This window comes from Camelina sativa, chromosome 13 (genome assembly GCF_030686135.1).
Source record: "Camelina sativa cultivar CO46 ecotype springtype chromosome 13, ASM3068613v1".
Taxonomy (NCBI): Eukaryota; Viridiplantae; Streptophyta; class Magnoliopsida; order Brassicales; family Brassicaceae; genus Camelina; species Camelina sativa.
This window is the reverse complement of record NC_141892.1, coordinates 10,288,592-10,314,645: the sequence shown is the minus strand read 5'-3', so window position 1 is coordinate 10,314,645 and position 26,054 is coordinate 10,288,592. Positions and strand designations below refer to the sequence as shown.

Below are 26,054 nucleotides of genomic sequence, written 5' to 3'. Positions count from 1 at the left end.
TTTTAATTTGATTAGCCTTTGACAAAAAAGAAGGAAAGAATGCAATAGTAAACCCCCCCCCCCCCCCCCCCCCCCCCCCCGGTTTCCACGACCAAGACTTCCGCGTCCCCCAAATGTCATTTCATGGTCCTTTATTGAAGGTTTATCTAAGGCTATAGGAGCGCTCTTTTCTGTCAGACCTCTATTCCTCCTATTCAACCCTACTGTGAGCTACTCTTTCGATTTCAGAACTTTCAGTTCGTCACAAAGAAATCTCAGGATTGATGAGAGTCATCATATTCATCATGATAGACTCCAATTCTGAATCAGTGGAGGATGCATCCATTCTCATGCATTTGAATGCAACAATACAACGTAACTATTACCAATACCATTCCAACCAAATTTCATTAATTTACCTAACTCATGCATTTGCAAATTTGCTAGTGTCCTCATCGATACCATCAGCTACAACTTATAAGGCTTTTTGCTCAAGTTAAAAGGTTCTCTGTAAAAACACACTATTTTTTTTTTCAATGTTGACAAAAATGACAAGCGAAACGTCATCTTTGTAGAGATAAAAAAAAAAAGGAAAAGCATAGTCAGTTAATGAAAATTTGATTTGTGTCGCATTATTAATATATATATATATATATTTATTTGTAGAGATAAATATTGGTTTTTTTTTACTGGTCACCTTTAACTGGTTGAATATATTGTGTACAAGTAATATAAAATATAAGTAGATTACATCGGTTACTGATTTGGATAATGGATGTAATCTATACTTATGTTACTTTTACATCGGTTACTGATTTACTCCATTATCCAAATCAGTGGCCAGCATAGCTTAACGCCTTGACTAACTTAACTCATCATTTAACAACTAAGAGTGTTAAAAATGTTCCAGATCTGATTTGCCTTCCAGATTCACGAACCCTCCTTGAATGCTTTCGACTAATCTACCAATGGTCTTTATCTGTCCGCCGTGAGTTCCCTAACCAGTATTGGAAGTCTATCTATCACCAATCGCCAAGAGAAGCTCGGGTATATTTTCTTTTTCAGTGTCAAACCGACTATACGCTTTGTGTGAAATTTCTTAACCTCTATAGCCAATAATTTCATGTGAGGGAGGATACACCTGCTCTGTTACGGTTTTACATTCATCTTCTAGGATTCCCGGTAATAGCTTGTTCTAGAGTCTTGAGATATGTTTCTAGAAGATTGAAAAACTTTGTTCCAATGCTTTTGAACCTTCTCATGTTGGCGAAAAACCCAACCTATGTCTCCATCGTGGGACATGTACTCTTTCAAAAGCTACCATGCATTATTTGATCGAGCTATGACCACTTGTTTGGTTGAGGATATCGCCGTCTTTATGATCGTATCCGCTATGGTACCAAAAGACTTTTCAAATATTGCAAATTTGTTAAAGTGGATCATCTCTTTAGAAAACTCATGGAACTTTTATCTTTATCCCTATTGTACTATCTTAGCTTTATGTTATATGAACCTTGCTCTTTTGAGGGCTTAATGATCGAAAATCCTTGTTTGTCAAAAAAAAAAAAAAAGTGATAAAACATGTCAATAATTTGAATGGTACCTTTTCTTCTCTTGTTCTAAATAGAAACATATTCACAATCACATTAACAAGGGTGGACAATAGCTTCTGTCTGTATCTAATATAAAATATCGTGTGTTTATGATAACGAAATATGTGGACAACATAAAAAGATCAATTTATTGCTTCGTACATTACTATAAATAAATTAACATGTGGGTGATACCATACCACGTCGAAACTAACACATCTTTGCACTACATATATGTGTTCTCTTCTTTTCTCAATTTTCTCATAAATTACATCGAGAACTAAAAGATATGGATACGGCTTTTGCATACGTTTCTGTATGGACGCTACTCGCCTTCGTGCTGACATGGACAGTATTCTACTTCACAAACATGAAAAGTAAGGCGACGAAGTTGGCCGAGACGCTGGCGGAAGAACGTAAAGACGGTGCTACTGACGTTATCATCGTTGGGGCTGGAGTTGGCGGCTCGGCCCTCGCATATGCTCTTGCTAAGGTACGTAAACTGGCGTCACAGATCTGCGTCCAAGTATCAACTTGATTGTTGTTGTTTTTATAAAAATTTTGTTTTACCCCAAAAAAAGAAAGCAAAAAAAAATGTGCATTAAGGATAGGGTAACAACCGGTAGACACAAATTCATGCTCCACAAGTTATCTCCAATATGTTGTTGTTGCATAATGATATAGCAATATTTTGGGTTGTGACGAACAACCCTATGCTAACTAAATCTTGATTATATATAATAGGACGGGCGTAGAGTACATGTGATAGAGAGGGACATGAGAGCACCAGAGAGAATGATGGGTGAGTTTATGCAGCCTGGTGGACGTCTCATGCTTTCTAAGCTTGGCCTTGAAGGTCAGTCTCTATTTTTCACATTCATTTATTTAATTGATTTTTTTAAGTTATATTAATTATATTGTGTTTTAGTTTTATGATCAAATTTGTGGGTTTATATGACGAAAAAAAAAAAGACTGTTTAGAGGGAATAGATGCACAGATTGCTACGGGCATGGCAGTTTATAAGGATGGAAAAGAAGCAGACACACTTTTTCCGGTGGAGAACAACAACAACTTTCCTTATGAACCGTTTGGACGATCTTTTCACAATGGCCGATTCGTCCAACGTCTGCGCCAAAAAGCTTCTTCTCTTTCCAAGTACGTTTATCTTTATTTACTAATTTTTAATTACCACGTATATATATGTTAAGAAATTTACATCAAAGAGTGTAAAAAGATTTTATATATTGAACATATATAACATGAACCACTCTATATTCAGTGTTAACTATTAATTTGTTTGAGATGGGAGCTCGTAAATTTGATATAGGTATAGAGACTAGATTCAGATTGCTAAGGTATTATACAAAAGATAGTAACTTCTTGCTAATTAACTTCAAATGGAAGATTCAGGATAAAATCTATATCTTTAAATAAATTTTATGAAATCCAACTGAGTTATTTAGGATTTTTAAAAATATATATAGAATTTATCAAATATTTGCAAAGAAACGTTAACATTTGTGTCTAGCCCATCAATATCTTATAAAAAACAAATAAAATGGGAAATTTATTATTTAAACATATATTTACATCATAATTTATATATGAAGCAATAATAAGAAGAGTATAAATATCCTTCAATCAACACCTAATAAATTCTTGAACATTGGACAATATATACTACTCTTTCTGTTTTTTACTTGTCATTCTAAAGTTTTTCACACATATTAAAAAAAAGAGATAAATGTATTATATCCTTATTTGACTATTAGAATACTAAATGATTTAGTTTTTTTTTTTTTTAGTAAGGGATAATAAGATAATTTTCTGCAAAAAAAACATTGGGAAGGGACAACTAAACTGAAACAAAAAATTAGATCTAGAATGAAAACTATTTGAAAAGGGAGGAAGTACTTACAAAGCTTTGCAATAGCAATTAATGGGTTAATATACACCATATATTAAATGGTAGCGTGCGGCTCGAAGAAGGAACGGTGAGGTCTTTAATAGAAGAAAAAGGAGTGATCAAAGGAGTAACATACAAAAATAGCGCAGGCGAAGAAACAACAGCCCTTGCACCTCTCACTGTGGTATGCGACGGTTGCTACTCAAACCTTCGTCGGTCTCTTAGCGACAACAATGTGAGTATGCTCTTTCAGATGGAAAAGTCATCAATCTTTTCCTATACACATAGAAGTGACGTCACTCACTTGGATGTATGTCTAAATAAACACCAATGTACTAACTTGATATAGGCGGAGGTTTTATCGTACCAAGTAGGTTATATCTCGAAGAACTGTCAGCTTGAAGAACCTGAAAAGTTAAAATTGATAATGGGTAAACCCTCCTATATCATGTTGTATCAAATCAGCAGCACCGACGTTCGTTGTGTTTATGAGATTTTCCCCAACAATATTCCTTCTATTTCAAACGGGGAAATGGCAAATTTTCTGAAGAACACTATTGCTCCTCAGGTAAACATTAGGCTGATTAATCTTTGATTAATAAAAATAAAAACTCAATATATAAAATATATAACTAAGTTGTGAAAATAGATAAGCCAAACATACACCCTTTCTAACATTTGTAAGAAGTCCAAGCAGATATGCATCTAAAACCTTTTAACATTTATTTTCTAGGTACCTTTAAAACTCCGCAAAATATTTTTGAAAGGGATCGATGAAGGAGCACACATAAAAACGATGCCAGTGAAGAGCATGTCCGCTTCTTTGAGTGAGAGGAAAGGAGTGATTTTATTGGGAGATGCATTCAACATGCGTCATCCAGCAATCGCATCTGGAATGATGGTTGTACTCTCTGATATTCTCATTCTACGAGGTCTTCTCCGGCCATTAAGCAACCTCGGCGATGCTCACAGAGTCTCAGAAGTTATCAAGTCATTTTATGATATCCGCAAGGTGAGCATATGCCACATATATATATACTAGTCTAAAACATGAACATTTGATCAAAACATATATACAACCACAAACGTTTTTTAAAATACATGATTTTTTTAATGGTGAAGCCAATGTCAGCGACGGTTAACACACTAGGAAATGCATTTTCTCAAGTGCTTATTGCATCCACGGACGAAGCAAAAGAGGCAATGAGACAGGGTTGCTATGATTACCTTTGTAGTGGCGGGTTTCGCACGTCAGGAATGATGGCTCTGCTCGGCGGCATGAATCCTCGTCCGCTCTCTCTCATCTGTCATCTTTGTGGTATAACCTTATCCTCCATTGGCCATCTTCTTTCTCCATTTCCCTCTCCCGTTCGCATTTGGCATAGTCTCCGACTTTTTGGTGTAAGTCATTTGTCTACATAACTGTTTTACATGTTTGTTAATCCTGATTTTGGTTTACCACTACTATTAGATTATTATTGACATTGATATTTTTTTTTTTGTTTATGGCTTTTCATGTGAATCTCTAGTTGGCTATGAAAATGTTGGTTCCTCATTTCAAGACCGAAGGAGTTGGCCAAATGTTGTTTCCTGTTAACGCAGCCGCGTATCGCAAAAGCTATATGGCCGCAACCGCTCTCTAAAAGCACATATGTCTTAAACCGCAAAATATTAAACACATATATGTCTTTGTGCTTGTGCATTTATTGTCTTCTTACAATTATTAATATATATATATATATATATATATATACATATGACTGGGAGTCATGCTACGCCTAAAAAAAATGTAATAATATAACGCGTTTTCGTATTGCTGAATGTTTGTGTACAATTAGTGACTTTAAGATGTTTTAATAAATTTAATATAGTGTTGTATATCATCTATTACTTGCAATAAAACATATTAGGATAAATAAATATGATATAAGTTTATAAATTTATCATATTTTTAGCTTGTCTAGAAACTTTTATCTAACTTGTATATATCTCGTAATTTGAAATTCAAATTTAATATTGGCTCTAGAATTTATATTTATTTCTAAACTTTTGGCTAAGATATTATTTGTACTGTTGTACATATAAGACTTATATTTGGCTAGATCTATATGTTAAAGTACGAGACGACACAAACTTTGTTAGCAGGGTTCGGATAACCTACATCCCCAGGAGCAAGTTCAGAATTCATTAACGAGAAAAGTTGCATCATACAATTGTATCTGATGGGCGACGCCACACACCTTGTGTGAACCCTAAGGCGTGCACCTCTTCATGAAACCCTCTCTTGGTATTTATAACAATTGCTCAACCCTTAGAGTTGACAACTTTCCTATTATAAACCGGTAAACTAACATATTTAGATAAGTCTTAAATAAAATTAATCCTAATTTCATAACTCAGGAGGATTAGTATAGCTTGCACCTCAAGCTATCTTCAAGCTAATACCAACATTCTCCCTCTTAAGCTTGAACTCATTTTCTTCCAAATATCTCATGCCAATGAGATCCCTCATTTTTTAAACTCGTTTCATCCAAGCTCTTTAGTCAAGATATCTACCTTTTCCTCACTTCCGGGAACATGCTCGACTTCCACTTACCCATTCTCCCCACAATCTCTTATATCTCTGCAAAATCTCATTTTATTTCATGTTTGATTGATCCCCCTTTTGATGTCGTCAACCACTATCTTCATCACCTTCATTCTCCCATGCTTATATCAAACAACTTCTGAACCATCTTTAATACCCACAAGTATCATGTTCATTCCACAGAGGCATAAACGAGAGAGACTTCACCTTAGTCTTTCTAGTCTTTGTGCCTACAGCAGACACATCTTAGATTGATCCCAATCAGCTTCTCATAGGATTTTCTTTTCAAGTGAGCTTAATATCTCCTTGCAAATTTCCTTTGAAAACTTATGACTGAACTTATGATAATCACTAAGAAGAACCTCTTCTCCTTTTTTCATCAAAAGAAATCTTCAAATACTTCAACCATGATGATGCAGATCATATCTCCTTGTCCCTTTCTTTTTTTTTCCAAACAACTCTACTTTTCCTTTGTGATCTCTTTTAATCTCATCAACCACATAATCTTCTTTATGAACTTTGTTAATCACACATACCTGTTTAAAAGCTGACAAGATGATCATCTCTTCTGAAGTTATGCTGTCCAATCTAACCTTCAATATATTTCTTCACAACTTTTTGTTTTGAGACAACTAAAATTCTGCATTTTTTTCATCAGTTTTGATGCAGGGCACAATGGAGTAGCAAACCAACCCAGAAAATTATGAAATTTTGTGGGAATATAAACAACAGTCATATGAAGACACAGGTAAAAACAGATCACGATTTCCATTTACAGTTTGAAAGTTATGGCCACTTTCCTAGAACAGATCCGGAATGATGCAACCTGCAAGCAGTCCAACTTTGAAAGCAAGTTCCCACTAAACCACAAGGAATCAGATGATAATATTTATATCATTGGAAAGATATCGCTCTCAAGTATTCAGAACACCTTTCGTAGCTTAAATCCGAGGTCTGTAGCAACAGTTACCGCAGAAGAAAGTACCGACCCTAGAAAGAAAACTGTTCTTGAATCCCCAGAAACTTCTTCTTTTCATCATTCTTATGATTCCTCTTCTTCTTCTTGCATTTGTTCACTCTTCTTTTTTTGTTTCTCTTTTGTATGATTAAGCAATGAATCAACTTCCAACACTCCCTCTTGATTCATTAGCTGAATCCCCAAAGTCCAAAAAATTAGGAGAAATGATCCCACACGCTACTTCTTCTCGGTTGGTTCGTGAATCTCTTTTACGACATTGGCAGAAGTCATTGGTGAGTTCCCTTACTCCCTCATTGCTTCAATCTTCACAAGATTTTAATTTGCTTTATCACTCTCTCTCTCTCTCTCAGATCTCCCTCTTTCTCTTATTCTTCATTAATATTTTTTGTTTCCTCTTTCTTCTTCTGCAGGTGCTTAGAGTGGAATAACTCTTTTCCTCTTCAATGGAGCTGATGCTTCATGTCAGTCTCTTCCGGTTAATCAAACCCTCACCATCTCGATTGTTCTTCATGGAGACTATGCTCTCCACAGTCCACACACAGGTAATTCACTTCTCCCTCTTATTGATTATGTGTCTCAATAAGGCAAACATCCGAGCCACGAGACACATACAACAAATCAAACAAAACATTAGCTGACTTCACCTGAGGAAACGAACAATCAACAATAATCCCAAAAGTCACATATGAAACCTCTAAACCTCCAAATCATGCCCCACACAAGCTTGTAACACATTGATCGGCTTCTTCCTTGAGAATTCACAAAACTGATTAACCAGCAATTCACAAACTGATCAACCACCAATTCACAAAAAACTTTTTTTTCTTTCCCGACATTGAAAACACCAAAGAGAAAAAAGAAAAACTTCTTTGCGATGTGATTCCGATCAATACCATTGCACTGTCCAGTGACCCTTTCGACACCGTTGAACTAACCACTTCGTCTTCTTCTTTGAACTCTCTAATGCCTTTCATCCTTACTACTAAATATCTTACTCCCAAACCTTCTCAACCACAGTTGTAAGATTTTTCAGCTGAAGATTCCATGAACACTATCATCGGTTATGCAACTTAGCTGTTACCGCTAATATCCGGTCGCCTTGTTTCATTCCAAAATCAGAAAATTTAATCGAATTCCAGAACAGAGCTTCTTTCCCGATTCAAATTTAATTAACGATTCCAAAGAGATATTTTGCTAGCAATATCTTAGTCTTCGTCTCTCTCTAATGATTTCATGACCCTGTGCCAATCTTGTTATAAACCTTAATTCCTCTTTTCTTAGTCAAAGACAACTACATCCTTATCTTTCAAACCTTTAAACCTCTGATGTCTTCTCAGGTAGCCACAAGATCTTTCGTCGAGCCAATCACGAACTCTAAATCCTGTCAAAATGAAAAGAAGAAGACCCTTGACAACTCTGTCTATGTTCTCAAGCAAATCCACAACGTATCCATCATCTCCAAAAGCTCATTTGAAACACTCTATATCTCTTAGAAGCTGCAATACATTTTTCAATCACCTTCTCACAATAGGCCTTTCGTGGGCTCAATTAAACATTGGCCCAATGAAATACTCTTCTAACCAAACCTAAGTCGATAATATAACACGATTCTCCTATTTTCCGGTAACAATTTCGACGATGACTCTATAAACTCCGGACGAGTTCAACACAATTTCATCTTTTTCTCCATCTTTTGAAACATTCATGCCCACGGTTGCACCTTTTGGCAAGTCTCCATAATTTGAGTGTCTCGACTTGATCTTCACAACCCCGCGAAGTCAAGCCTTCAATTCCCATCCTCAATCAGCCACAGTAAACAAAATCTTTCCTCCAATTCTTCTACTCATAATCTCACATGAAGCCTTTAAACCTTCAAACCAAATATATCTCCAAAAACCATCGGCTTCTTTTTTTTTTTCCTTCACAAACTCTCTTCTATGTTGTGTTAATTCAGTTCTCCATCATCTTATTCATCATTGATCATCCAAGCATTATATGTCTTTGTTCTTCTCTTCACCCTCAACGGACAAAGAACCGGATGCGATGCAATATGTTTCTTCATTAATTTGTAAGTTTTTTTGTTTTTAGACAACGAAGCTTTATATGAACCTTGCTTTGTCTTTACTTGGATTCTGAAATTTCACACAAATCAGAATTCTCGATCTCTTCCTTACATCATCATGAGCACTTTTCTTCTCTTTCGCTTCAGTTGTCTCCTCCTAGCCACAAATCCAGGACCATACCCGAAACAAGAACATAGCTCTGATACCAAATATAAAACTTATATGTGGCTAGATCTATATATATATAACCAACAAAAAAAAATGCAAACAGTTAGATATATATATATATATAGCTAACCAACAAAAAAAAATGCAACAGTTAGATATATATATATATATATATATCATTGACCTTTAAATCATCTTTAGGGTTATGCAAAGATAGAGCATTCTAACCTTCACCATTTAGGCATTGTTCACTAAGCTACAAATCTACAAAAATAAAAATAATAAATAACATATAACAAATTTGGTTAAGAAAATGGGAAACAAAAATTATTTTACAAAATGTACCTTGTCAATGCATCTATGTAACTATTCTACCAAAAATAAAATGCGTCTACGTAACTCTAAAAGTTGGAAAATACTTGGCCATGTTTTTCACTCTTCTTCTCATCTATGAAACACAGAACACATGAAATATATCTTGATTATGGAGAAAAAGGGTATATATATTTTGGTTAATTATAAGGACCCCTTGCTCGACATCAAACCTCTGTTTTGATCATCAAAGATTGGAGAAGGGTACCATCATAATCAAGAAACATGAAGATCTTTTTTCCTCTTGCAGCGTTGATGATATATGTTAATTATAACAGATCTAGAATTTGAGAGTAAATTTGAGTCTAATTATTTAAGTAAATGTCTACCTAATATATATATACGCTATTTGAATGTTAGATAGATGTTACTCTTAGGTTCTTAATATTTTATTAACAGTTACAAATTTGGGAATTATGGAATTTGGTGTCATAACTTTTGTAACATAAATATTTGCAAACGAAAATCTTCTCATTAGACTAAATACATTTCAATGCATGGTTATTGAAATTATAATTCTCTTTAATGCATGGTAAAAGCAATTTGTAACCCACTACATGATATTAAATATAAAATTTTAATATATTTTCCATATAAGAAATAATCAAACGTAATGATTTAATTAATACTATTTTAAATATGTCACTTACAATTTTCTAATGAAATAAATAGATAGAAAATCAAGAAATTTAACATATATGAAAATCTTCTTATATATAAATATATATGATTTGAACATGACAACAAGTCTTAAATTCTCTTGACAATATCGATTTTATGTTGATATGTGTATTGATATAAAAGGAAAAGTTATTATTGTGTAATTTATCATAATTTAATAGGATTTTAGTGGAAGTGTGGATCTGACTAACTTTATTGCCTACTCCATTAATGAAAGAAAATATTATATGATTCTAAAACGTGTAAAATTAAGGTTATAAAATTAATGGTTTTTACTTTTTATTAGGATATTTTCTTTTATTATAAATAATGTGTGTTTTTCACTTTAAAGGATGAAAGAAAAATTAAATAAAATGTAAGAAAAATATGTAAAGTAGATGCATCAAATATCAGTTATTTATTAGTAAATGATAGAATATTATATTTTGTATCATATATATAATATGATATTTTGCTATAAAATAATCTGATTTTGTTTGACAAAAGAACTTAAGATATAAAAGTGGATTTAAAAATATATGTCAATTATACCAACATTAAGAAGAGAAATATGATTATTTGGAATTAGAAATGATATAAATTTGTTTTAAGAGAATAAAATAAAAATAAAGGATGACATGTGTCACTAAATGAAAATGCCAAATGTCGCAATGAGAATAAAAGTTAGAAGAAATCTTTTCATATTATATAAAATATTATATAAGATATAATCAGTCAGATTGTCAATTAGGAAGAAGATTCTTTATGAAAACTAGTATTAACCCGAAAGCACCAAAATATGAAAATTAATGGACTTAAAGATAGGTATCCATGGTGAATGAGGTCAAAAAAAAAAAAAAAAAAGTATGCATGGTGAAAAGAAAAAAGATATATATACGGATGCAGAAATGTTATTTTGCAATTTCCATCGTAATTGTTAATTAATAATTTATTAATTTATGTTATTTGGTATTTTGTCCCTAGTTATTAGCTACTCAGTATGTGTATTTAATTATTTGAATGCGAACTCGGGATGGACGAAGAGTACATGTGATAGAGAGGGACTTGAAAGAGCCACAAAGATTCATGGGAGAGCTGATGCAAGCGGGAGGCGGCCTCATGTTAGCCCAGCTTGGCCTGGAAGGTCTCTCTATCTCTTCACTTCATCCTTACATTCATTGCTGCACATCGCTTGATCTAGTTGCCAAAAACGCATTATATGCATATAAACATATGTTATGTGTGACATATGTTATGTGTGTCGTTTAATATGTGATTTTGGGGTTTTATATGTATTAGATTGTTGGAGGAGATAGACGCTCAAGAAGCCAAGTCTTTGGCAATTTACAAGGATGGAGACCACGCGACATTGCCTTTCCCGAATGACAAGACGTTTCCTCTTGAACCAGTCGGTAGACTTTTACGTAATGGTCGTTTCGTGCAACGTCTACGCCAAAAAGCAGCTTCTCTTACCAAGTACGTACTTCCATATTTTGTATCTAGGAGATTTCAAACCGAATCAAGACTACTTTTTGTAACTTGTAGTCAATTCATCGCATGGAAATTGATCCCTAGTCTAGTGAACCACCATCATTTTCATTTATGTACTATATCATTTTCATCATACCAACGACTTCGTATAGTTTTTAATTAGTATTATTTTTTGTTTTTTAAAGGAAAAAAAAGAAACTTCTTATCAGTACGTTACGTACGTAATATTTTGTAGGTCTAGCACATGTGGCAATATATAGATATATGTTTGTTGAACTTTGTTATATATATGATTGCAGTTTATTAATTAGCCATGGATGATGCAGACCATTAGTAGGAAAATATGTATATGCAAAAAATGTATAGTAGCAAAAAAAAAAAAATTGTATATGCTGGTTGTTACCCAGATATAAAAAAAGTTTTCATGAGCTCTCATGTTATTAAACTAATCTTGCAACTCTTATATATATATATATATATATATACAAGATATCAGTGTCATCTTTTTAATGAAATGAAATTAATGAACTATGACAGTGTACAATTAGAAGAAGGAACGGTGAAGTCTTTGATAGAAGAAAAAGGAGTAGTAAAAGGAGTGAGATACAAGAATAGCGCAGGCGAGGAAACAACGGCCTACGCACCTCTCACTGTGGTATGCGATGGTTGCTACTCAAACCTTCGTCGGTCACTCGTGGATAATAGTGTGAGTACATACTTTTTTTCAAGCATTGTACACTCTTATTTCCGCAATAAACTACAATAAAAGATTGGTCTCGTCGTTAACTAGAATTTGAGGAATCACGATCATATATTTATGTATAGGAGGAAGTGCTCTCGTACATGGTGGGTTATGTCACGAAGAATAGCCGACTTGAAGATCCACAAAGTCTACATTTGATATTTTCCAAACCTTTGGTCTGTGTTATATATCAAATAACCAGTGATGAAGTTCGTTGTGTTGCCGAAGTTCCCGCTGATAGTATTCCTTCTATTGCGAATGGCGAAATGTCTACCTTCCTCAAGAAAACTATGGCTCCTCAGGTATGAAACAAATTGAAGTATTGATAATAAAAGTAAAAATTTTAGAATATATAGCTAGGGATGTTTTAGTATTTGCAAGGTGTTCGTAAGGAATGTATTTGATTTCAAGTATTGTAATTGAGTTTGTGTAATTTATCACTTTCCTGTTGTAGATACCAGAACGTCGAAATCTCCAGGATATATTTTTGAAAGGGATAGAGGAGGGACTACCAGAGATTAAAACAACAGCGACTAAGAGTATGTCATCAAAATTGTGTGATAAGAGAGGAGTGATTGTGTTGGGAGATGCATTCAATATGCGTCATCCTATCATTGCGTCAGGGATGATGGTTGCACTCTCGGACATTTGCATTCTACGCAATCTTCTTAGACCATTGCCTAACCTCGGCAATACTAAGAAGGTCTCAGATCTTGTCAAGTCCTTCTACATCATCCGTAAGGTGAGTTATGACCGACATACTTTGTGTTTTTACTAGGGAAGTTCGTATAAGTACATAACTTTAATTTTGGTTTAATTAGTGAAAAGGTCAAAGATTTGTCTTTAAAAACAAATTGACTCGAATACTTGTGTTAAGACTATGATCGTATGTTACTTTTTATTTGTGTTGATTTTTGATGGCAAAAGCCAATGTCAGCGACCGTGAACACGCTAGCGAGTATCTTTTCACAAGTGCTTGTTGCTACAACGGACGAAGCAAGAGAGGGAATGCGACAAGGCTGCTACAATTACCTATCTCGTGGTGATTTTAAAACAACTGGACTGATGACTATTCTCGGAGGCATGAACCCTCATCCTCTTACTCTAGTAATTCATCTTGTGGCCATCACCCTCACCTCCATGGGCCACTTGCTCTATCATATCCCTTTCCTTCGCCTCGTCGCTTTTGGCATAGCCTCAGAATTTTGGCCGTATGACTCTATGTTTTTGTTTATTTTAACACACATCACACATGTATATGTGTCTAAACTTTTACTGGATAAAAACTTTTTCTTATAACTAATGACTTTTTAATGCGAGTCAACAGTGGGCGTTGCAAATGTTGGGTGCTCATTTGGTGGATGAAGGCTTCAAGGAGATGTTGATTCCAACAAACGCAGCTGCATATCGAAGAACCTATATCGCCACAGCCACTGTTTGACCGTTGATTGATCGATCCATAACAAAAAGACTATTTACTCCAAGAAAAAAAAAACTTTAAAATTTTTTATTATTAAATAAGGGATTTGGTTTATATCAAGTTGAGCCTTTAATTCTATTAAATTATCTTGTAACCAAACATTGAAATGGTACATGCTGATTTGTTATATTCTATATATCTGTTAATTCTTGGATTATGCTATGAATTGTCTAATGCCTGAACTTGCTTCTCTGCTGATTTTTAGGCATTGCATGCTTTAAGTAGGGCCTTTTGTTAAACTAGTTTCAAACATGCATTTAAGGTTTCTCTGTTCCAGTTCAACGCATGGTATGTGCCTGTGTATCTCAACCTCTAGATTTAAAAGGCTTTATGTATTGTTAACCCATTCCAATATTCATAAAGGCGGGACCAAAAAAGGAAACTAATCGTAGCATTCGTTAAACGGTAAAATCTGTGGTCTCCGCAGATAAAAACGAATATGGAGTACAAAAACAACATTTAAAACATGACTAATATTCCTCAGCTGTGTCGGACGAGAACATCCTTGTATGGTGTCGGAGAAGATGTCACTACGGTCTCAGCAGCTCCAGTTCCCTCTCCGGCCTTGGAAATTAAATGGGTCCGTGGTTTAGCTCTACTAGCTTCGTCAGCTTCCATTTTCCTTATTCTTTCTTCTTCAGCAACAAGAGGGAGATATCCTTCTCTCTCTTCGAGAAGCCGGTCTTGTGCTCCGCCTCGTAGTTTCTCGAGGCGAAGGCCAGTGATCTGAACGAAGTTAAAAACCTTAACAACGTTCATCAATCCTCCCACAAAAAAACATATTGCCCCGGAAATCCCAAGCCAGATCCATCTTTCCCCCTGAGAATTTATTATTTACGGTAAGAAGCGGTTTTTCTAAATCCCATTTTAATGCGGTAAATTTTTTTTTTTATGTGCTTACAAGAAGCTTCAAGCCACTATGTGATGAGCCGGATAGGTCGAGGCTATTCAGAACTGCGGAAACCAAGAATAGAAGGGATCCAACCAAGAAAGGGATGTGAACACATTGCTGAAGAATTTGGACATGACTGTCTGCTCTCTCGTAGATCTGGCATGAGTTGTGAAGCGATCCTATCACCCAAAGTAGCGGACCCGCAATAAGCAAGTTTAATGTGTGCTTCTCTTTTCCACTGTATCCAAGTTTTTTCTCAGCCTAAATACTCCAGAGAAAAGAAAAAAATCACAGGGGAACGTGACAATACATGCAATGAGCCAGACACATACCAAAGTTCACAACTATATATTTTACTCTATTACTTGTGTTTACGGAAATGAACCACACAATAAACATAACGGACAATGTCAGATTAATAAGCTTGTTCATGCCTTAATTTTTATTATGACAATGAAAGCGTTACCTGATGGAAAACGAAAAAGATTCCCAAGAAGAAGACTATCGAACCCGTTATCTGAACCAGAGGGACTGCAAATTCCACTAGACCCAGTTGCAAATCATACTCCATTAAGTTTAATCTGTTACGAAAAAAAAAATTCACTCATAACTAAATGCTGTTCTTAATTCCATTTCCTTACCATTGTGAATACAAAAGGTTGTATGAATCATAGATACACATTGAGGTTACAAATTCTGGTAGTGGTAAATATAAACTTCTAGGCGAGTTCATACAAATAATGACAGTACGTATTTACCGGAAGCTATAATAGTCAAAAATAACTAAATAAAGCAAGCTTCTTTCTCAAAAAAAAAAAAAAAAAAAACTAAATAATGCAAGCTTCCTGCATTCAAATGGCAAAAACATACGTACCGGTAATCAATTCCAGCTAGATGAGCCACAAGATCATGAACATTAACGGCGGCTATAAGAACGAGAGCCAAGAGAATAAGGACGAGGCCAGATCTTGGTTCCCACGAGAATCCTGTCGCCGTGAAACCACCAATGAGAACCACGGTGGCGAACAAGTATAGACCTGCGTTGATGTACTCGGCTCTGCTCCTCCCGAGCCGAGGGCCGTACGTTCTAATCTCACGCGCCGTCGCGAGTTTCACCATCTGGTTGGGGAATTTTCGTCTAGAGAGACTTGAGAGATAGAGAGATCTGTGAGGGATGGAGAGAGAGAGAGCTTTACGTGGCTTTGTGCATGGAGTTCTATTCAGTGAAACGTGGCATATTATGGACAATCGTTGACTTTCGTAGATTTTATTCTACATTTGGGCTTATTATTGGGCCAAACTTGGGCTATCTTACAGCTAACAAATAGGGGTTATTCAATGTTTAAGATATTGTATTGGTTTTGATCCAAAGGAAAAAAAAAGGATATTATTCGGTAAAAACTAAAATATCTTGTGTTTATTAAGTTGATATATCTATAAACTATGTTTTAAAATATTTCAACTTTATTTACTATTCAATTAAAATTGTAAATATATTAAAACCAAAGAAAGCAATAATAATGAAAATTGTATTAATTTTAGTGGTATTTTGAAAAAAAAATAGAAATAATGTTTAAAAGAAAAATTATTAATGGAATTTATAGAATTGTCCTTAATTTGTTGATGTCATCCTACTATATTAATTGGAAAGTACAAATATTAAAATCACCTTAAAATGTGTAAAAAATACATCAATTGCCATTATAAAAACTTAATTAAGATTAGTTAATTAATTAAATAAATATAATTAATTAAAATATAAAAAAACGCTCACAAATCAAATATAAAAAAATCTTGAAAAATAAAAACAAAATATATTTTCTCTTTCAAATAAATTATGGACGAAAATTACTAAATATTCCTTTTTTAAATATAAACCAATCAGAATTTTGAAAACTAAGATTTTATATCCAAGTACACAATATAATTATTTTTAATAACTAAATTTCGAATATTTTGTTAAGATTTCAAATTATGATTCTCCTATCATCTTTATTTTCTTTTATTTACAAAATGTTTGGAATTTTCATATAATATTTATGATTAATAAAATGCAGAATTTTTTCTGCATATGTTGTGATTTGAATTTTTTAAAACGAAGATATATTACTCAATCTATAAAAATGTGTGTTTTAATTTCCACATTGGGGCTGGTAAAATTGAATTTATATAGATGATAAATTAATAATTTTTATTTGTTCACAATTAAATATTAAAATTATTACTTCGTATTTCACAAAATAATGATGCAAATACAACAAACAAACAATATAAAACTGTAATATACGACAAAAATAAAATACTATAATATTCTAAAATAATTAGTATTCAAAAAAACTAATAGATTTACAGAACAATTAAAAATAAATATTATCTCAAATAAAATAACTTTAAAAAGATATAACAATAATTTTTATTATTATATTAGAAATTTTTTTAAAATTTTGACATGCACGAGATATCTAGCAGAATTGTTGTCTAGAATACCAATGCCATTAACATTTTTTTTTCAACAATACACAATTCCCGTAATTCCGACTCTTGCGTTAACCAAAAGCCCCAAAAACATTATTATAAGCACAACAACAAAATGTAGAAAGGGAAATGGTATGAAACTAGAACAAAAAAAGTCTTAAGTTGGAAAAAAACTAAATAATTGTCTAAACAATTGGAGCTTTTGGCGTAATATTTAGAATTAATATATTTGACTTATAAAAAACTCAAAAAAAAAAATACTACATATATTGTAATCGGTTTATAATAAGCTACGTAAATGCTTCTCGAGCCACCACTTTTTAGTATGGGTCATACTGTTGCTGAGAAGACCATCCACGTGTGTATAACTATAAATCTGATCCACAACCACAAGTCTTAACCCTTTCGGAAATATCTTCTCCTCCACTATAAATTAGCCACGTCGTCTCTCTCTCGCCATCTCCGCTTGTGCATTCTCGTAACCGTTGGTTTTTTTCTAAAGCCTTGGTGGCCGTTGGATCTTCCTGAGATGCCAAACTTGTAGTTTATTGGCATCTTGTACTTATATCTTCGAGTTATTTGCACATATTGCTATATAGTTCCACATTTACCTTTACGCAAACTATTTTAAAAACGAATTAAACCGCAGCTTCAATGGAAACTAACAAAGAGGCCAAATATTACAAAGATCAAACAGGAAAATGTGAAACAAACTAAAATTAAATGGTTACGAAGTATCTTTCTTTTTATCAAACAAGTTATTTTATATGAAATATACAAATACTTATGAGTGGAAAAATCTAAATTTGTGAGCATAGATTGAATAAAATTATGAATTTAATTAGTTTTGTAAGCAACATTATTGTTTGATTAGGGCGTTGAATTTTTTAGGCTTGAATGATTCGTAAGTTTGCATATAATCAAATTGGCCGGATTAGTAACATTTTATTCGAAAATATAGGGTCTTAATAGTGACTGCGGTCGGGGCGGCCAAATCTGTCAGCGGTTTGGTCCGCTCCAAAAATAGAGCGTACAACAGACCGTTGTGGACCAACTTTATTTGCACACAAAAATAGTTCGCAGTTGGTCTACGACGGTTTTCTTTTTGTATCTTTTGAACCGCAGCATTGCGGACCAAATTTATGAATAGTAAAAAAGATGGTCTAATCCATTGACGGATTTTTCCGCTCTAGCCGCTGTCACCATTCAAACCCATAATCTCTACAGCATAAGGGGGTTTAAATTGAATAAATATATTATGTCGGGCTTAATGAATAGATTCTAGAAATATGACATACCATATTTGTCATTAATTTGTGGACACCATAATTTACGTAGTTCATGTAGACGACACATACATTTCCGTCTACCACTCCATTTTTTTTTTCTTTTTCTTCTCTTTATATTTAAAATTCGTGAACCAGAATCTAAAATCGAAACGAAGAATCTCTCTCTGGGAAAAAAAAAAAAAAAAAAAAAAAAACAACAACAACATTTTTCTCCGCGATACTGCAAAGGTATGATCAAAACGATTTTGCTTCGTCGATATCGAACACAATTTTTTTTTTAACAGTCGAAGAAGAGCTGCTCGATCTTTCTTAGTACAATTTTGTCGATCAGTGTTTGTGCCCACGCCAGATTTTGTCTTTGCGTTTATTGAAAAAAACTGAATTTTGGATTTCCCGATCGCTCTTAAATTTTCCAGTTTTATGTAGAATTTGAGGTTTTTCCCGATCCTTGTTCATGGTAGAACAAGTTTATTACATTTTTTTCTTTGTCAAACAAGTTTATTACATATCTGCCCCAAATTAGATCAATAGTGTGTCCTGTCGTATAACTCTACTGTAGTAACTGTCAACATTTTGAGACATTATTTATAATTTATACGAGACATGTTTCTTCTAATGCAGAACAATTCAGCTTATCAGAAAATTTGAAAAGAAGTTTCAGCCTTTAGATAGTGATGGGAGTTGTGTTTATTTCAAGTTCAGCAGCAAGATCACCACTCGGTTTAAGCACCGATCTTTTGACAATACATCGGTCTTCCCTTAAAAAACCATCCATTGTCGCATTCAAAGCCGATGATTCAAGCAATTCAGCTTTGATCATTCCTCCTCGAGAACAAGTTTTGATCCCCTCGGAAAAGCTTAATGAGAAGAAGAGAGTAGTCACGAAGAGGAAGCCGTGTAAAAAAACCCCAAAAAAAACAAGTTCTTTGGATGATCACAATGCAGCTCCTTCGTGTTCCTTAGGTGTTGACTATTACAACGAAGCTGCTGCTAGACTTGAGAACATATACAAGCTTAGTCCTGCAGCAGTCGAGGATGATGTTGTTGATGGCGGATCCAAAGCTAAAGTTTCAAGGAGGAGAAAACGGAAACAGAGTGGTGAGGTCGAGAAGAAAGTAGTAGTGAGGAACAATGTGAAGAAAGATAAGCGTTTGAGTCTTGATAGACGGATAGCTTTGAAAAGGAACTGTGAAGAGAAACCATTTGTTGTTGCTTCTGCTGAGAATAAAGTAACTAAGAGGCAGCAAGAAGAGGAGAAGATCGAGAGGCTTGTGCGGGACTATTCAGCTTCTAATGATATATTGAGCTTGGACTGGAAAAAAATGAAGATACCTCCTGTTCTTTCTTCCACTGAACATGCTTGGTTGTTTAAGTTGATGCAGCCTATGAAGGTATTCTTCTATTTTCTTGAATATAGCATTGAACATGTGCTTGGTTATATATTACAACCTATGCTCAATAGTTTTGGGGGCTTATAACATTTCCAGGCTCTACTTGAAGTGAAAGATGAACTGCAAAAGAAATTGGGAAGAGAGCCGAGGGAAGCTGAAATAGCTAAAGAGATCAACATGACCACTGGTGAAGTTAAAAAGAAAATTGAAATGGGTAGAGCTGCAAGAAACAAACTTATTAAGGTGAGTGTATTGATACCGTTACCTTTCTTAGTAAGGCTATTGTTATTTATGGTTATTGAGTTTTGTTTCCACATTGCAGCACAATCTCCGCCTTGTCTTGTTTGTTATGAACAAATATTTTCAAGATTTCACCAATGGACCGAAATTTCAAGACCTTTGTCAAGCTGGTATGAAAGGGCTTATCACAGCAATTGACCGTTTTGAGCCGAAAAGGAAGTTTCGTCTATCGACTTATGGTTTGTTTTGGATAAGACATGCCATCATACGGTCTATGACAACCTCAAACTTTACTCGTGTTCCATTTGGACTTGAATCGGTATATATGTTACCCTCTTAAGCTCTTTCTCAGATACAGATTGTTCTGCAGGGACGACGTTACTTATATTTTTCTTTGTTGAAACCAATTCAGGTTAGAGTTGAGATCTATAAAGCGAAGATGGAGCTATTTTTTGAGCTGGGGAGACTCCCTACAGAGAACGAGGTAGTTGAGAAACTCAAGATAACACCTGAGAGATACCGTGAAGTATTGAGGGCTGCAAAACCTGTTTTCTCACTAAATTCAAAACATGCGGTTACTCAAGAAGAATTCATCAATGGAATCACAGATGTTGATGGTGTTGGAGCTGATAACAGGAGACAACCTGCTCTTCTTAGGCTTGCTCTCGATGATGTGGTAAGTTTCACTCTTTCATCTACTTACATAATCATCCGGGGACTTATGTTAGTTATTTGGCTCATGATTACATTTTCATATTCAGCTCGATTCATTGAAGCCGAAAGAGAGTCTGGTTATTCGACAGAGGTACGGTCTTGATGGGAAAGGAGACAGGACTCTAGGAGAGATAGCTGGAAATCTCAACATCTCTAGAGAAATGGTGAGGAAACATGAAGTCAAGGCCTTGATGAAGCTCAAACATCAGGCCCGAGTTGATTACCTTCGCCAATACATTCTCTGAAACCAAGCTGAACCACCCCGCTCAACCATTTGTGTATACTTGGTATGACTTCCCGAGCTACTTTAAATCAAACCATCTTATCACCGTTGTATAGTTGTGTATGTAATATCAGAGTTACTTATAGCTGCGTTAAGTGAATCACAGTCGTTGTATTATATCATTAGTATACATACCCATACTGAAAAGTTATACATGTAAAGTTTCAAGTTTGAGACATGGTATGCATTATTTTCACAAAACTTAACCGGTTGTTTCCTAAGAAAGCTGAATCAATGGAACCGGTTTTGTATAGTAATTTTACTCAAAAACGTATTGCAGGAACACTGAACCGGTGTGAAATAAAGATACAATTCTACTAGTTTTGACCCCGGTTTGATTGAACTTCGAATAGCTTAAACTTAAAGCCAGTTTAGAACGGTGCTAAAGAGTCTTACAAGAGTTGACAATAGTGTTACACCGTTGATTCTCGCCTTCTTGAAGTCTATTACACGGCAACGAACGAACCTTTTGGTCTTTAATTGCTCTTGTCTAGTCATAATATTCCTGCCGTATACGTATATAGACAATTCGAATTACAAAGTTAATTTTCCGAGTTATGGTGAATGTGAAGTGAAGCTTATATTAAATGTGAAATGTACCTAAAAAATAAATTATATGTCGGTTTGGATTTACAATGAGATGTTAGGGTTTAGATTTTACAATTAGAACAAAATTATATGTCGGTTTGGGTTTACAAATGAGATGGTTAGTGTTTAGATTTTACAATTAGAATGAAATTATACGTCGGTTTGGATTTATAAATAAGATGATTAGGGTTTCATTTTTATAATTAAAATGAAATTATATATCGGTTTCGATTTATAAAAGAATGGTTTAAATTTTTAATTTTTTAATAATGTATACAAATTTATTTTCTTATTTTAGAAGGGGGTGAATGAAGTATTGCTCATTTTTTAAACCCAAGGATTGCTCATTTTTTTTTTAGCATAAGAGGGAAGACAATTTGCCTCCCACTAATTTATTAAGAATTTTCAGTAGGTGACACCAGAGAATGGTCAAGCCATTATCATCACAAAATCTTAGTCACACTTCCAATTAGCATTCTAATAATGGTGATGTCATTGAATGGCTGTCATAACATGTAAATGTGACATATATCTTTTTTAAGGTTAGCGTTTGTATTTTGATGAACGGTTGTGTTTGTGTTTGAAGATTACTTTTTAAGTTAGTTTTTAGCGGTTGTGTCTAATGTTTTTTTGCTTAAAGTTAGCATTTTCATTTAGAGTAGAAACAGTTCAAAGAATAAGGTGTGTTCGGACCCAAGGCAAGGCCATATCTAAAATTATTTTCATACTCAAAACTTGTATACCTAATTCTTTTTTTTAAACTAAGATTTATGTGCTTTTGGGTCCGGTTTATAGTTTGTGTTTGTATCTAGCATTATTTTAAATTAACTCTCTCGGTTTTAAATTAATTGTCGTTTTAATGTTTCGTCAAACATATTAATAGAATATTTAATTTTCTGTTTATCTGTAATTAATGTATTGTTTTAGTTAATATCATCAATTAATAAACTAAGAAAAGAAAGATAAAATTGGAAAATTATATTATATTATACATAGAACGACAACTAATTTGGAAAACAAATTTTTTTCTAAAACGACAATTAATTGGAAATGGAGGGAGTAGAAAGAAATGATTTTTCTTATTTATAAATTATTATATTTCATATGTAAGACTATATTTCATATTATAAATTCTTAAACCATTCAAAGTTATCTAATTTTTTATTATGTGTTCTAGACACTAAGCTATGGATTATCATTCATATATAGTCTAGTGTTTTATTCTTCGGAAAATTGGATATAATGTTGCATCTGTCCCTTTTTATTAGATTTTCTAGATAAAAACACAATGTTTAAGAAATCATAAAATATATTACTAAACATTTATTCAAAAAAAATAACCAATAGAAAAAAATATTGTAGAATACAAATGGTCATAACATACTAAATAAATATAACTGATGTAAAGAAATCAGAAAAAAAAAAGATCTTGTAAAATGAAACAAGAAAAAAAAAGCTAAAAATCCTATAATTTAGAACAGAGGATTAAATTTAATTATATCATTGTCATATTATTAATTCGGAAGTACATTTGGTAAGATAACAAGATTTACATAATTATCTCTTGCCATTTGAATAAATTATCAAAAATTGAAGTTATTATTTGTAATATTTAAAAATCATACTTTAGATAATTCTAAAAGAAATTAGTATCAATAATTTAAATATTCTAGATACTTTTAACTAGCTAAAAAAAAATATGAAAGATAAATTATCGTACTTGTGAGTAATCAAAACAAGAGTTTACAAATCCTCTTTGGAGAAAGGCATTATACAAATCTCTAAACTTTCTGACAGAAGCTGATATAAGTGTAAAACAGAACAAAAATCTCCCTTGTAAAACAAAATTTCAACATCTCCGGCATTAACATAAGAGACATGTATAGAAAACAATACATGATTTAGTTTACCTTTGAAATACATCTTTGATAAACTGCTTCTTTGCTCCTATCTTTCACCCTGAGAATTCATATAGTAGATAGATTCAACAAAAAATGGAGCTCGTAGTCATAAGACTACAACAACAACACAACACATATAAAGACAAAAGTGTTATGCTTGGGCTAATAGTACTGGGTTTGGTTACCTTAAGAAAGCTTTCTCATGCTAAGAAATGTTTATGAGTCTCAATCTTATTTCCCTAAAAACCAAATCCCAATAGAGAGATTTAAGTGACACAAGCTTAAGATATGTAGCAACAACATTTCCAATTTCTTACACATAGTTAGAATAATTCCAATTCCAATTTCAATGATAACCTAATTTATTTAATCAATCAAAGATTCATAAACCCTAAATCGAAGCAAGTGTGAACGAATCAAGATTTATAAAAAATCCTAAATTGATAAAAACCTTTGAATAGGCAAGCGACTTTATCAACAAGAGAGTCTTCTTCCTCTTCCTCATCCTCATCTTCTTCTTCATAGTCGACAACAGAATCCAAAATTGGAATCAGTAGAATCATCTTCGCTCAATTCGCTATCATCTCCACTGAATCACAAATCAAATCTGAGAAATTAGATCACGACCAAAAGAAGCAAATACCTCAAACTTCGACCATCTTCTTCTTCTTCATCGTCGTCTTCTTTGCTGCTACTCTCGCCATCGATATCATCATCATCATCATCATCATCTTTGTCTTCCTCATCTGAGCTATAGTCATCAATGATCTCCTTCTCATCTGTCATTGAACTTTCAGAAAAAGCAAACGGGCTTTCAAAAATTGTCTACATGTTTAGCGATTTGGGTTTCGCAGAAAGAGAGGCGAGGATCTCTTGTGAACAACAAATCTCATTATCTGGCGAGAGCGTCAAGCGGGACTTCGTGGTGCCAGATTTGGGAGTGAGAATCGAGAAATTTGATTCCAGATTGTTTTTAGATTTTATTCTCTAGATTTTTAAAATAATTGGAACATTGACAAATAAGCAAAATTAGAGCTGATTTGATTCATGTTTTAATTTTATAACTGATGTGTCAACACCAGCTTCAATGTTGAGGCTGATGTGTCAACACAAGGTGAGAAACGTTCTACTTTTATTGTTTTGATGTCCTCACATGTCTTGCGCTTCTTCTTCTTTTCACTCTTTGTAGGAGTTGTGTTGCTCAGGAGTAGCTATGGAAAAAACGGTTCACCTCATTGTCCTCCAGCTACACCTAATGGTCAATATTGGGGTGAGCTATTCTATATAGTACTGTTTTCCTTTTTATTCTTTTCTTTCTTCATTCCTATAACTCTTCTAACTTTTTTCAACATTTGTGGGATGTCCTATAGGTGCTGAACTGGCTCTGGCCATCGAGAAAGAAAGGACTTTGGCCATCGAGAAAGAAAGGGGTCAAGGACGGGCAATGGCGAGGAGTGTTTGTGATATGTTTATATTTTACATTCTTTCATCATGCATTTCTCATTCATTTTGTTCTCTTAACTTATTGTTTTGCATTGTTTTTAGTCTCTTTTTCAAAATATGCATATTTAGGTAGTCTTTGCATTGGTCTTACATATTGGAATATTTCACGTGTTTAGAAGATGTTCAGACTGTTGGAACCAAATGGACTCGAGCGACGCAACCCCAGGATTCAAGTCATGCGACTCCAGACATACGACTCCAAGACTCACATCATGCGACTCCAGACATGCGACTCGATCGACGCTCCCGAGAGAGAAGCAATGCGACTCGACCGACATGCGACTGAAACGCGTTCCCAGGAAGAAGCACCAGCATCCCTCTCGATCCACCACGCATGAAAGAGATGTCATTCTTCTACAAAGTTGTTCATCTCATTTTTATCTATCTCATGATGCTTGATTCTGGATCCGAGTAGTGTTAGGGTTCTTGAGGATACAATAGATTAGGTGGAAGATCTTAGTATGTAGGATGTTTAAGTTTAGATTCGTATGATTCCTTTCTGGACTAGAGTTAGAAATACTAGTTTCTCTCTGATCAATTGGAACTAGGTCTTAGACACTTCCACACCCAAAATGTGTTTGATGAAATGTCTAACCAACTAGTGATAGATACCTACATTTTCTAGCCTAAGAGATTAGTTGTCTAGGGTATTTGTTGACGTGAATGAATTGGTTCGTCATGCCTGTTTGACCATGTTTCTCTAGCGAGAGCTAGGCTTGGAAGTGTTTGAGTTTGAGTAACTTCTGCCAAAAGATTAG

At 34.0% G+C, this 26,054-nt stretch overlaps 3 protein-coding genes, 1 long non-coding RNA gene and 1 pseudogene across 4 annotated transcripts; 3 read left to right on the top strand and 2 right to left on the bottom strand.

Annotated features, from left to right (window-relative positions):
- The first annotated feature begins 1,745 nt into the window (after positions 1-1,745).
- On the top strand, positions 1,746-5,361 carry LOC104736426 (squalene epoxidase 5). The gene is made up of 8 exons (XM_010456404.3): positions 1,746-2,064; positions 2,316-2,427; positions 2,544-2,727; positions 3,545-3,713; positions 3,828-4,046; positions 4,212-4,490; positions 4,601-4,879; positions 5,008-5,361. Exons 1-8 carry the CDS (start codon positions 1,861-1,863, stop codon positions 5,119-5,121), a joined length of 1,560 nt encoding a protein of 519 aa, XP_010454706.1. The 5' UTR covers positions 1,746-1,860; the 3' UTR covers positions 5,122-5,361.
- Positions 5,362-11,327: 5,966 nt separating this feature from the next.
- LOC104738136 (squalene epoxidase 4-like) lies at positions 11,328-13,981 on the top strand (annotated as a pseudogene).
- A 354-nt stretch (positions 13,982-14,335) lies between these two features.
- On the bottom strand, positions 14,336-16,143 carry LOC104736425 (uncharacterized). The gene is made up of 4 exons (XM_010456402.3): positions 15,787-16,143; positions 15,379-15,493; positions 14,922-15,173; positions 14,336-14,839 (listed from the first exon to the last, which is right to left on the bottom strand). Exons 1-4 carry the CDS (start codon positions 16,029-16,031, stop codon positions 14,501-14,503), a joined length of 951 nt encoding a protein of 316 aa, XP_010454704.1. The 5' UTR covers positions 16,032-16,143; the 3' UTR covers positions 14,336-14,500.
- Positions 16,144-18,676: 2,533 nt separating this feature from the next.
- Positions 18,677-21,505, top strand: LOC104736424 (RNA polymerase sigma factor sigE, chloroplastic/mitochondrial). The gene is made up of 6 exons (XM_087481242.1): positions 18,677-18,904; positions 19,298-20,067; positions 20,164-20,310; positions 20,390-20,626; positions 20,720-20,983; positions 21,069-21,505. The coding sequence occupies exons 2-6, from the start codon at positions 19,351-19,353 to the stop codon at positions 21,264-21,266; spliced, it is 1,563 nt and encodes a 520-aa protein (XP_087337368.1). The 5' UTR covers positions 18,677-18,904; positions 19,298-19,350; the 3' UTR covers positions 21,267-21,505.
- Positions 21,506-23,606: 2,101 nt separating this feature from the next.
- Positions 23,607-24,824, bottom strand: LOC147929369 (uncharacterized). The gene is made up of 3 exons (XR_015577369.1): positions 24,245-24,824; positions 23,979-24,032; positions 23,607-23,851 (listed from the first exon to the last, which is right to left on the bottom strand). It is a non-coding gene; the product is annotated as an uncharacterized LOC147929369 (long non-coding RNA).
- Positions 24,825-26,054: the final 1,230 nt, after the last annotated feature.

Excerpts from the sequence above, each read along its gene's own strand:
- LOC104736426 (XM_010456404.3), top strand. The coding sequence starts at position 1,861 with ATGGATACGGCTTTTGCATACGTTTCTGTATGGACGCTACTCGCCTTC. Across the intron at positions 3,714-3,827 it reads GGTCTCTTAGCGACAACAAT|GCGGAGGTTTTATCGTACCA; the intron begins GTGAGTATGCTC and ends AACTTGATATAG. Across the intron at positions 4,491-4,600 it reads CATTTTATGATATCCGCAAG|CCAATGTCAGCGACGGTTAA; the intron begins GTGAGCATATGC and ends TTAATGGTGAAG.
- LOC104736424 (XM_087481242.1), top strand. The coding sequence starts at position 19,351 with ATGGGAGTTGTGTTTATTTCAAGTTCAGCAGCAAGATCACCACTCGGT. Across the intron at positions 20,068-20,163 it reads AGTTGATGCAGCCTATGAAG|GCTCTACTTGAAGTGAAAGA; the intron begins GTATTCTTCTAT and ends TAACATTTCCAG. Across the intron at positions 20,984-21,068 it reads GGCTTGCTCTCGATGATGTG|CTCGATTCATTGAAGCCGAA; the intron begins GTAAGTTTCACT and ends TTTCATATTCAG.
- LOC104736425 (XM_010456402.3), bottom strand. The coding sequence starts at position 16,031 with ATGGTGAAACTCGCGACGGCGCGTGAGATTAGAACGTACGGCCCTCGG. Across the intron at positions 15,174-15,378 it reads TCTTTTTCGTTTTCCATCAG|GCTGAGAAAAAACTTGGATA; the intron begins GTAACGCTTTCA and ends TGGAGTATTTAG. Across the intron at positions 14,840-14,921 it reads ATAGTGGCTTGAAGCTTCTT|GGGGAAAGATGGATCTGGCT; the intron begins GTAAGCACATAA and ends ATAAATTCTCAG.